At 47.3% G+C, this 12,026-nt stretch overlaps 1 protein-coding gene across 7 annotated transcripts in view; it reads right to left on the bottom strand.

Annotated features, from left to right (window-relative positions):
- Nucleotides 1-12,026, bottom strand: part of ARMC8 (armadillo repeat containing 8) — a 1,620,024-nt gene that overhangs the window by 1,435,857 nt on the left and 172,141 nt on the right. For all 7 annotated transcript variants that reach the window (XM_069615827.1, XM_069615825.1, XM_069615821.1 and 4 more), the window contains one exon: nucleotides 5,477-5,553. In XM_069615827.1, the coding sequence (XP_069471928.1) occupies nucleotides 5,477-5,553 (77 nt within the window). The remainder of the gene's footprint in view (nucleotides 1-5,476; nucleotides 5,554-12,026) is intronic.

Genomic DNA, 12,026 nt, shown 5'->3' with positions numbered 1-12,026 from the left:
CTTTCTGCCACATTAGGGGGTTCTGGAAGAACGCGAGTAGTTGTATTGACTGGTTCACATGGAACTTGAAATAAATTTGGGTGTAAACTGTGGGTGAGTGCGCAGAACAACCTTATCTCCGTGAATTGTGACAAAAGGGTCTAGAATTGAAAGGGCCTGTAACTCACTGACTCTCCTCATTGAAGTGACTGCCACTAGGAAGGTGGTCTTGTAGGTGAGTGACTTGAGGCTTGCCTTGTACATAGGTTCAAAGGGAGATCCCATAAGTCTAGTTAATACCACATTTAGGTCCCATCCGAGAGCCGGGTTAGAAATAGGGGGATGAATTATTTTAACCCCTTCCATGAAAGCTTTAATTAGTGGGCTCTTCCACCACGACACCTTTCTCTGGGACGTGGTATAGGCTGAACGTGGACCTTCAGGTAATTAAAAACTAGACATGAGTGTAGTAGGTGAGTCAGGTATAGTACAATATGAGTAGGAGGGCAGTCAATGGGATTGATGCTCTTGGAATTGCACCAGATGACGAAGCGTTTCCACTTATTGGAGAAGGAATGTCTGGTGTAAGGCTTTCTTGCTTCTCCAAGTATATCCATGCATCACTGAGGAAGTTGGATATGCCCTAACTCTATGACCTCACAAGCCAGGCCGCTAAGCTGAGAGTCTGCGGGCATGGATGAAGTGTTTCCCCCTTGTCCGTGATAGCATGTTGTATGGGCAAGGTCATTTCATCGGAAGGGGAGAGTGACATCTCCATTAGATGGGAGAACCAGGGATGGCGGGCCCACATCGGGGCCACCAATATCAAGGTGACTGGCTCCTGGTGCATCTTGTGCACTATCTTGTTGAGGTGGGGGGGAGGGGGTGGGGAGCGTAAACAAATTTCCCTGACCATGTTATCCAGAGACCGTTCCCCCTTGGATTGTTTTTTTTTCTTTTTCAAATTCGTTTTATTGGTATATCAACATAGACAGCATACATCAATTTGCAAATAAACAGTTGTTGCTTCAATTTCGTACCATGTGAAGGTTTAAATCTTTCGTTGTAAAATAACGTAATCACCCCAACCATTCTCCCTTATTAAAACCCCTCCCCTCTCCCCTCGTTCCAGCCTTAAGCTATCCCGACGGGACAATCCTTTAGTGTCATTGGGGCCTGTCATTGGTTGGACCCATTCCCACATCCCTTCTTTTTTCATTTGGAGTCCACTTTTAACCTTCTCTGGCATTGCTCATCCTCCCGCTCCGAGGTCCGCTGTTGTTATCTACTGACTCCTACTGTATATCACATTTCTCCTTCCCCCTCCCCCTGTGTTGCTCGTCCCCTTCCATCAGGCTTACGCCATGTCCCACACGAATAATTGCGCCATCTGAGTCCCCCCAGTTCTTTGAGAGGTGCTCGTCCGGGGCCTTTTCGGTCGTATCTTTCCAAGAAGGTGGCCCATTCCATTTCCCTTGAGGAGGTTTGGCCATGTAACTGTCTGTGAGTTGTTCCATTCGGTATATGTCCAAGGCCTTGGCGGCCCATTGCCTTTCACTGGGGAGTTTTATCCCTTTACAGCATTCTGCTATGTATGCCCTGGCCGCTAGTAAAGTGCGGTATATGTGGGAGTTTGACCCAGTCTCCTTCAACCACCTCTTTCCCAAATAACACCAGAAGAGGTTCTAGTCTATCCACTCCATCAAGGTCCCTCATCCAACCCAAGATCTCCTTCCAGTAACCCTGCACCTTATCGCAGGCCCACCACATATGTCAGTAGTCCACCCGCAGTCCACATTGCCTCCAACACTGGGGGCTGACCCCTTGGTACATCAATGATAGCCTCACCGGGTCCCACTGCCACCTGTACAAGAGTTTCATCCCATGAAGTTTATATTGGCAGGCTACTGAGGTGTGGTGGGCATTCTCACAAGTCTTTGCCATTGGGTATCTTCCATGCTTACCTCCATGTCCCTCCCATTTTCTCCTGTATACCTCTAAGTCTCCTCTGTGTGCTTCCATCAGGGCCTGGTATAACCCCGTGATAAACCCTTTAGTCCCTTTCCCCGTATCCAACACCTTTTCTGTTCGTGTCAATTCCCTTTGGAAGTTGTCCTTTCAATCCTCGGACATTAGTACCCCTTTGAGCTGTAGATATTTAAATACCAAGATCTTCCCACCTTCCAACTTATCTTCCTTCTAGCTCAGTTAGCTCTATAAAACATACTTTTACTGGACTTGTCCCACCCTTTCCACCCCTCCTTCAAACCAGTCCTGGAATCATTCATGTCCGGGGACCCCATCTCTTATGGGTGGTGCCCAAATATGGCTAAGGGGGGAGGGCCAGGATGTCACCTCCAGCATTTCCCTCTTAACACTCCAGAGGGACCAGAGCGGGCCCAGGATCCTATGTCGCTTTACTTTGTTTGGAGCAGCAGCCCTCGGTGCCCAGAGCCATTCCCCAGAGTCACGGGACGGAATAAGTAGTTCTCAATGTTCGCCCACTGCTTTTGTTTGTCTTCCCTTAAGTGGGGGTTCAGAGCTCTAAACTGAGCCCCTCTGTAATACGTGCGCATGTCAGGGAGCCCTACCCCACCCCTTTCTCCTTGGGTTGTATCAATAATCTGTAGGCTACCCTGTGTTTCTCCCCTCCCCAGAGGAATCTTACCATCTGCCTTTTTCAGTTCCCCAAAATGTACGTCCAGGAGTCCTATCGGGAGCGCTTGATACAGATATAGCAGCCGTGGGAGGAGGACCATTTTTAGCACATTAAGGTGTCCTAGCCACAAGATGGTTAATTTCCCCCAGTTGTCTAGATCCCCAAAGAGCCGATGCAGTGGGGGGGGGGGCGGTTGGGAGAGTTTACCTCGTACAGCTCATCCATATCTCTTAAGGATCCTCTATTTGTATCCCCAAACCTTCCCAGTTCCCTCTATGCGTCGTCGTTATCTCGCCCAGTGGGAGAAGAATTGATTTGGCGACATTTATCTTGAAACCCGATAGGCGTCCATACCCTTCTAAAACCTGGAGTACTCTGGGCACTGTCTCCGTCACCTCCGCGAGGTACACCATATCATCATCTGCGTAAATGCTCAATTTGTGGAATACGTCTCCTACCCTTATCCCCCTGATCTGTGAATCTTTCCAGATCTCCTCCCCCAGGGGCTCCATCACTAGGGCAAATAGGAGCGGGGACAAGGGACAGCCCTGCCTAGTGCCCCTACTCAGCCTAAATTCCCTGGATTTCGCCCAGTTTACCACTACCCTTGCCTTTGAGCCGGAGTAGATGGCTTGGAATGCCTTTCACATTCTTTCCCCCACCCCAATTTTCCTCAGCACCGCAAATAGAAACCCCCACTCCACCCGGTCAAATACTTTTTCTGCATCAAGGCTTAGGAGCGCATGCCCCCCCCCGGTCCCCTCCCACATGTTCCATCAGATCTAGGGTCTTCCATACCGCGTCAGGACCCTGCCTTCCCGCTATGAACCCCATCTGGTCTGGGTGTATTATCCATGGTAAGGAGGAGGGCCCTCTGGTGTCATCTAGACACAGGGCGATGTGAAACACCCCCGTGGACTACCCGTGGAGCACATGCATGTGGTGAAGAACAGCACGCACACAAGGAAGGGGATGTTAAGCATTTGGGCGCGACGCACGGCTCACCAGATGGGTGTACGAACACCGTTTTTTAAATGTCTTTGGATAAATAGTTTTCTCATAATAAGCATACATGGTTTACTATTTGACATATTGTCCTTCAAACCCGGCTGCTAAATAGGTCCCTCTTTCTCCCTAGGTGGTATGTGGGGTTCCGCCACTTCATGTGGATAGAAGACTAAACCTAATTACATAAGAAATTGGTCCTGAAGAAGATGATGCAAACAATATATATCATAGAAACCGGTTGACGTGACAACTGATGGATGTCTACAGTTAAAAAGACACCCTCCAACAACAATTCTGTTTCACATCGCCCTGTGTCTAGATGACACCAGAGGACCCTCCTTTTACATTTAATAATGCCTAAACTAAACTTTTAGCAGGTGTTGGACACCTTTTTAAAGAAAAAATACTCTTGTGTAGCAATTGCAAGTAATCTTTGCTTGAAGTACAATTACACTTGGGTAGGGAAAAGCACACACTACGGAGGGTGAATAAAGCTTTGGAAAATCCCCCGTTGTGCGTCCTCTGTCCCATTTTATCCTCTTTTTAATGCTACTAGTGTGTTTTGTAGCTTGAGGTAGCCCCTCTTTTCGATCTGGGCCAAACTGACCGACCACTCATTGTAGAGTAAGGTCTAGTTTCTCTCTTTGTCTACCCTCTTTTAGATAGGCGGTTCACCACACGCACACTAGGGACAGGATCCCTGCAGGGTCTGGGTGTCCTTCCAGCCAGGGCCAGACTAGGTAACACATTCAAAGTACTGCTTGTTCCAAGAACTGCTGGCAAATGTATATATTCTCGTTCGGTCTTTACTCGGTCTTGTGATACCGTGATTGTAAGTGACAGAAAGGCTCTTATATGCCTAGAGGATTAGCCTAATACATTGATTGTTTCCTCACCTGTAAGTGTTTCACATTCTGCTGGCCTGGCATTTATTTGATTTTTTCCTGTGTTACCCTACAAAACCGATTGTAAACTGGCTTAACTTACTTAAATATTAATAGTCAGGGCTTGAAAAATCTATTAGACTACTCGCATTTGCAAGCAGATTTTCTCTAAGGGCGAGTACCATTTGCATGGTGGGCGATCTTGCTGGCGAGTATGGGGATGTTTGAAACTTTTTTTAAAAAATTTACTGAAAAACAAACTTTGTTTGTAGTAAACGGCAAATAAATGTTTCACTGTGTATGGGTAGCCTTTGGGTGGCAGTATTGCACCAAATATTTAGTGTCCTGTTGGTGAGGAAAATATTTGCCACCCGTTACCATGGAGAAAGTGAATTTCTCCTAGGTCGAGTATGTAAATTAAGGAACTCACCCTGCAGGTCTAGTGGGATTGTTAAGGAATTTGTGAAGCCTCCTAGTGCAATGTATCCTGTAAGCTAATTCTGAAGAAACATATGGCTAGAATCTGGTGCTTGAAGAGTCACGATTACTGGCTTCACATACAAGGAAAACCTAACGCTTTGTCATGCATTTTGCCACCACAAATACTGATGACTTCATGGTTAAATAGTTCATAAACTTGGTCAATCAAGGGCTTGAAACCCCTATCAGGAGTGCTCTTGCTGCCCATTCCTATCCATAATGCCGAAACTGTTCTGACACAGGAGCCAGACAGGTAGACCCACAACTCACCTTCCTCCTGCACCTCTTATGCGTCTTCTCAACCCCTTTGCTTTGGCATCCATTGGCAGTAAAGGTGCCACTGGAGCCCAGATCTAACAATTATAGACAAGAGAGATATGAACAAGAATATAGCAGGCACATGTTCAAGAGAACACAGAGTTTGCTGGAACATCATCTTCAAATTTTTTTAAATGGCGGTACTCACACGACACCCTGCAAAACCTTCTGGGGGTCGGGATCAAACAGTCTGTCCACATAATGGCGACTGCTCGCTGTCACTTCCTGAAAATGACAAAACAAAAATTAGAAAAAAGATAAACAACAAATTAAAAAAAAGATCTACTTCACTTGACCTCTGACTGGGTTTCTCACATTTTGTCACTTTAACCATTTATAATCATATTTTCACAAAAATGTTAACATATGCCTCATTTTGATTTTTGCAAAAAAATTATAAAGTGCACAATTTTGAAAGATGAATTTACAAGCCAGCTTCAATTCAAATTTTTACAAGTTGGCTTGTAAAATCATCTTTCAAAATTGTGCACTTTGTAATTTTTTGCCAAAATCAAAATGAGGGATATGTTAACATTTTAGTGAAAATATGATTACAAATTGTTAAAATACCAAAATGGGAATTTGGGAATCATCCCTTCCACGTTATTGTTTATTTGAATTACCTTCTTCCTCAACTACCTAGTACCAGAAGGCCTTCATTCCTTAACTATTTCAAAACTATCAAAGATGGTCAGTATGCACTTCATCCCCAAAGTACCACTCAAATCAAATCATGCCTTGCACCGATGGACATAATATGTATAAACGATGGCCAGGCGTTGGGAGGCTGTCAACCGTACTCTCCGCACCCCGCCACCCTTCCCGGGCATCCTTTCAGATCTTGGCGTACCCCTTTGCAGTGTGCAAAGTAATTAATAGAATTATTGCACTGGAGCCCTAGGTTTGGAACCAACCTTGCTGAGCTCTGTTTCATGGTTCTACTGTTTCTGTTATATACTTGCAAGGTCACAGGGTAGGTTGTTGAGGTGAAGCCCACACCTCGTTTGTTGGTTGCAAAATGGGGTTTTCCCTGGATACCTCACGGTTTGGTTTTGGGTGAAAATCATTTTTATTTTTCCACACGGTTTTTGTGTTTTGTGCTGGTGCAAGATTTTTAATTTGTCTTGTATTTATAGTGTGGACGCTTAGTCTCAAGAAAGGTCAGCCGGCACGTGGTTCGACCCGTGGGTCTTTTTCAAGGCTATGTTGGATTTCTAGCCCCCTGTGGTGTCCTGTTTGTCTTGGAGCAGCTAGTCCTGTAATTTTACAGCTGGGCCCTTGTACGTGGATTGCGGCATGGATACGTCCTGCTCCCGTGCCACGGGTCGAAACAAGTGTCGGCTGAACTTTTTTGAGACTAAGAGTCCACACTATAAATACAAGACAAATAAAAAATCTTGCACCAGCACAAAACGCAAAAACCTGAACTATAATGTTGCCATATTTCTTTCTCGGATTGTCAATTTTGTTGCTTCGCATAAAAGACCTTGGTCTAGCAGAAATGCACAATTTCCACACTGCCATCACAAACGTAGTTCCTTCTAATTGGGGTGCTAGCTGTTTTTCCGCTACAGAAATCACTGACCCAGCAACCCAGCAGGACTGATGCTTGACAGTACTGACACCTTACTTCAATCAAATCAACAGTACCGAGCGCTGTTGGCGAGGTGAGTCAATACAGTATTTGTTCACATATTAATGCTGAGGTTCTCTATGAATTTTACAGAAAGGATTTTATCATTGGATTTCTTTGTCACACGCAATATTTGTTATAGTAAATGTATTTGAATTGCGTGGTCCATTCCAACTGTTACTTTTTTGGGGGGTTATTTTTACCCACACTGCCCAGTAGCATTCCTGTTTACCATGCATACTTCTCTGGTACTAGGCAACAAACAGCATGGGTCTCATCATGAGTTGGGCGGAGGGGTAAAATGCGGTGGTAACGCTATTACCGCTGCATTTACTGCTTTCCCAATAAGGAGTATGGCCCTAACTGGACGCATTCATCTCCAGCCCTGGGCTGGAGGTGAATGCGCCAGCAGTGAGGGCATTTTCAGCGCTATTGGCACCAGCGCTAATAGCGCCCTCCCCCCCATTGGGTCCAATGATTTACCGATTTACCACTACCCGTGATCCAGTGCAAATTGCGCTGGACAGAGTAGCGGTAACACAAATTGCATTGGCGATATCCCGACGCAATTACTGCCGGGAAACCGCCCAACTTGTGATAGAGCCCCATGTCCCTGCTTCACACCCGAGGAGTGAAGTCGTGCAATGTTATCTATAAAATACACATTTTAAGACAAGTTGCCTTTATGGCCAGAAATATCTTAAGGTATCCCATACATACTTTTTTGGGTTTGACGCACGGATCAGTATAAAGTACTGGCCCATGCTGTATTATTTCTTCAAAAAAGTGCAACATGATGCAAAACGGCACGTCAATGCAATTAGGAGAAGGAAACCCAGACTATCGTCATACTAGTAATGAGCAGAGCATGAGGACAGGATGACCTAGAAAATGTGTGGTTTGAGAATGTATGTGAAGATCATTTCAAACAGATGCACCTCAAGTCAAAATGTAAGTCATTCGCAGCTCCAGACATTTCCTTAAGCTATGCTGATGCAAAATTGCACACTATACTTAATCTGTAGTTCTGTCTTTGCTCTCAACACTGAATGCACACCCCTTTGTCTCTCCAAGGCCTTGACACCCTGTCACCTAGAAGGAACTATAGTTCCACTCTGAAGAGCCCAAACATGCACTTCGAAGGGATTGTGTCCTCCGACGTATTCCTTATCTTAGATATCTCTTTCCAGCTTTGCTGGCCTCGGAAATTTTTTCTCTCTAGAGGGCGCTGCGCGTCGACGTCCGCCGAGTCGATGTCCCTCGACAGCCGCCGTATCGACGTCGACGTCATCCTGCCTATAAAGGCCGCGCGCAGCGTCCGTTGTTCAGTTCCGTTTTTCCGCGCTTACTCAGTGCCTCGGAATATCGTTGCTCAGTTTCGTAGAGAATTATTCCATTTTCCTCGAGATATTCGATCCATACTCGATGGCTTCCTTGTTTGAACTGACGACCCCTCGGTCCGGCTTTAAAAAATGCCGAGACTGTAGAAAAATGATGTGGCTGACGGACCCTCACAGGGTCTGTCTGTGGTGTTTGGGAGCTGAACACCATTGTTCGGAGTGCGAGGACTGTATGCCCATGACAGCTAAGGCCCTGAAGGAGCGTAGGGGGAAGCTGGAAAAAGGTAAGACCTCTAAGGCTTCTTCTCCCTCGACGAAGTCGAGGCATTCGTCTCCTCGTCACAATTCGCGCTCCAGGTCTCGAAGCGGGTCCCATCACTCCTCGAGATCGAAACACTCGAAAAGGAGACGCCGAAGATCCCCTTCTTCGTCCTCCTCTTCCTCTGTTTCACCTAAGAGAATCCCTTGCCCCACGAAACATAGTTCCCGGGCTGAATGGGAGGAATTCCGAAAAAATATGAGCGTCTTCGAGAAAGCGGCCTCGACCCCCTCGAAGACTGCCGAGAGCGATGCTCTGGTCGAAAGACCCGAAGGTCTAAAACGCTGCGAGTCACAGCACCCGGCGAAGGAAGCTTCTCGAGCGCGTCACGAACCCTCGAGTAAAGCAAAGACCTTGAATCCTTCTTCGAAGGTTCCGTCGATGCCGTCGACGAAGGTTCCGTCGACGCCGAGGTCGGTGTCTTCGACGCCGTTGTCGAAGGGACCTTCGACACACGGGTCTGTCGACTCCATCCTCAACACCGGCGTCGACGCCAAGGAAAGTCACGGTTGCGGCGCACCCAGTGGCTATTCCCAGGTCTTCGATGACGATGTCGTCGAGATTGTCGATATCCTCAAGCAGAATTCCGATTCTATCGAGGACCTCGAGGCCTCCACCTTTGTTTTCGACACCACGTTTGAAGCCTTCGACGTCGGCGACATCGACGTTTTCGAGGCCGATTACAACAAGTTTGGCACCCTCTACCTTGGAGATGGGTTTCCCACCCTTTGTGAGTTCAGACCAATTGAGAACAATGTCCTCAATTATGGAAGAGGGAGAACTATCTGACCAAGAAGAGACATTTGAGTTGCAGGGATCTGCAACCCCAGTTCAAGAGGAGTTATCCTCAGAGGAACGCAGATTAAAGGAACTCCATGATTCCTTACATGAGGCAAGTGGGTTAGACACTTCCCCAGAGGTGGAGTTCGCTAGGCCAGACCCGGGGGAGCATGCTGAAACCCCTTAGAGTGCCTTAATGGCCAGGATTACAGAATTTATGGGGTGGTCAACACCTTCACAGGCTTTCCAACAGGATGACCTCACGGATATTCTTGATAAAGGTCCACAGGAGGATCCTGTAGTACCTTTTCATAAAGCTCTTCAAAGAAAAATAATGACGAACTGGGAAACCCCAGATGACGTCCCGGCAGTAAATAAAAAACTATCTACTAAATACAGGGTATCTTCTGCAGACCCTGAGTTTTTGTCCAAACACCCATCCCCAGAAAGTCTGGTGGTACAGGCAGCATCTTCTACTGACATCAAGACTGCTTACCCTACCGTCCCACAGGACAGGGACGATAAAAAATACGATGCTATGGCTAAGAAAGTCTTTTCGGCATGTAGCATGGTGTTAAAATCTATTAATGCTACTTGCACCCTTGCTAGATTTAGCCATACACTTTGGGAGTGTGCTTCTACAGCGGCTGACTGCATCCTGGAGGGAGAAGAAAGGGAGGCGTTCCTAAATATCATAAAGCACGGTAAAGACGCTATGTGCGAAGCCCTCCAGACGGGCATTGACTCGGCTGACAGTATCAGCAGAGCAATGGCGGCAAGTACAACAACCAGGAGATTTGCTTGGTTGAGAAAGTCTGGTTTTGCCCCAGATGTGCAAGCCAGGCTCTTGAACATGCCATTTGATGGCTCTTCTTTGTTTGGGAAAAAGGCGGATGACAGTTTAGAAAAACTGCAAACATCAAAGGCAGCAGCAAAATCCCTAGGCGCTGCAATCCGTCAGACACCTTTTCGTCCCACAGGAACCTCTGCGAGAGGCAAGTCTTTTCGCTTCTACTCCGCATTCGGAAGAGGTAGAGGACGACTGGCTCAAAGGGGACAAAGAAGAACTACCCGAGGTGGACGGGGTAGATATTCAAAAGCCGCAGCAACAGCAGGTGCCTCTTTACCATCGGCATCTGCATCAGCCGCCCCAAAACCACTCTGAGGACTTCCCTTACAAGACACCTGTAGGAGGCAGGTTAACTCAACATCTGGCGGAATGGCAGGCTATCACATCAGATGCTTGGGCATTGGAGACAGTTGCACAAGGTTACTGCCTGCCTCTCCTACCTATACCTCAGTCTCATCCACCGGGGATCAGCTCTCAAAAAGCTCCAGATCCGATCCTCTTGCAGGAAATTTTAGACCTGCTAGAGAAAGGTGCCATAGAACCGGTACCTGTAGCGGAGAGGAACAAGGGCTGGTACTCCCCTTACTTTCTCATACCAAAGAAAGACGGAGGACTGAGACCCATCTTGGACTTGCGAGAATTGAACAAGTTCCTCAGGAAAGACAAATTCAAGATGGTAACTCTCTCTCAGATCCTTCAGGCCCTTCAGTTCCAGGACTGGTTGGTATCTCTGGACCTTCAGGACGCTTATTTCCATGTGCCAATCCATCTCAAACACAGGAAATACCTGAGGTTCGCAATTGGCAGCTCGCATTATCAATTTCGAGTGCTGCCATTTGGGCTGACCTCCGCCCCGAGGGTCTTCACCAAGTTAATGTCGGTAGTGGCTGCAAGTCTAAGGAGGGAAGGGATTCACGTCTACCCCTACCTGGACGATTGGTTGATCAGAGCTGTATCTTCGGAACAAGCTCAGATCCAGCTAGACCATGTTTGCCACTCCCTTCACAGACTGGGCTTCTCCCTCAATTTAAAGAAGTCACAAATGATACCATCGCAGAGACTCCAGTTCATCGGAGCGATCCTGGACACTTCCCTGGGAAAAGCCTCGCCACCAGAGGTGAGGGCTCAAGATATTCTACAGATGGCCACCAAGTTTCAGAATGCCCAACGTCTCCCAGCCTTCGACTTTTTGAGGTTGCTAGGCCTCATGGCATCCTGCATTTTCCTAGTGCCAGAGGCTCGCCTGAGAATGAGATCTCTCCAGTGGGCACTGAGAACTCAGTGGTCACAATTCTCAGGGAGAATGACAGATCTTCTTCAGGTTCCCGACAGGGTGGCTCGAGACCTTCAGTGGTGGGCCTGTCAAGAGAACATTCTGAAAGGAGAGCAGTTTTGGCAACCCTGGCCGGAGATAACAGTAGTCACGGATGTCTCACTCACGGGGTGGGGAGCCCACGCCAACGACTTGACCATCAGCGGTCGATGGTCTCCATCGGAATCCAGACTACATATCAACCTGTTAGAACTGAGGGCCATCAGACTTGCGCTGAAGGCTTTTCTGCCATCTGTACAAGGAAAGAATGTCCTGATAATCACAGACAACACAGTGGCCATGCATTACCTCAACAAAAGAGGAGGCGTAGGATCACTACCTCTGTGCAGAGAGGCGATGCAGCTCTGGTTTTGGGCAATCCATGAAGGAATCTCTCTATCGGCAGTTCACCTAGCCGGAGAGAAGAACTTGACAGCGGACGCTCTGAGCAGGCAGAGCACAGT

The sequence above is a fragment of the Ambystoma mexicanum genome, chromosome 9 (assembly GCF_040938575.1).
Source record: "Ambystoma mexicanum isolate Mex_15411 chromosome 9, UKY_AmexF1_1, whole genome shotgun sequence".
Lineage (NCBI taxonomy): Eukaryota > Metazoa > Chordata > Amphibia > Caudata > Ambystomatidae > Ambystoma > Ambystoma mexicanum.
Note: the sequence above shows the minus strand (reverse complement) of the source record. Positions and strands in the feature narration are given on the sequence as shown.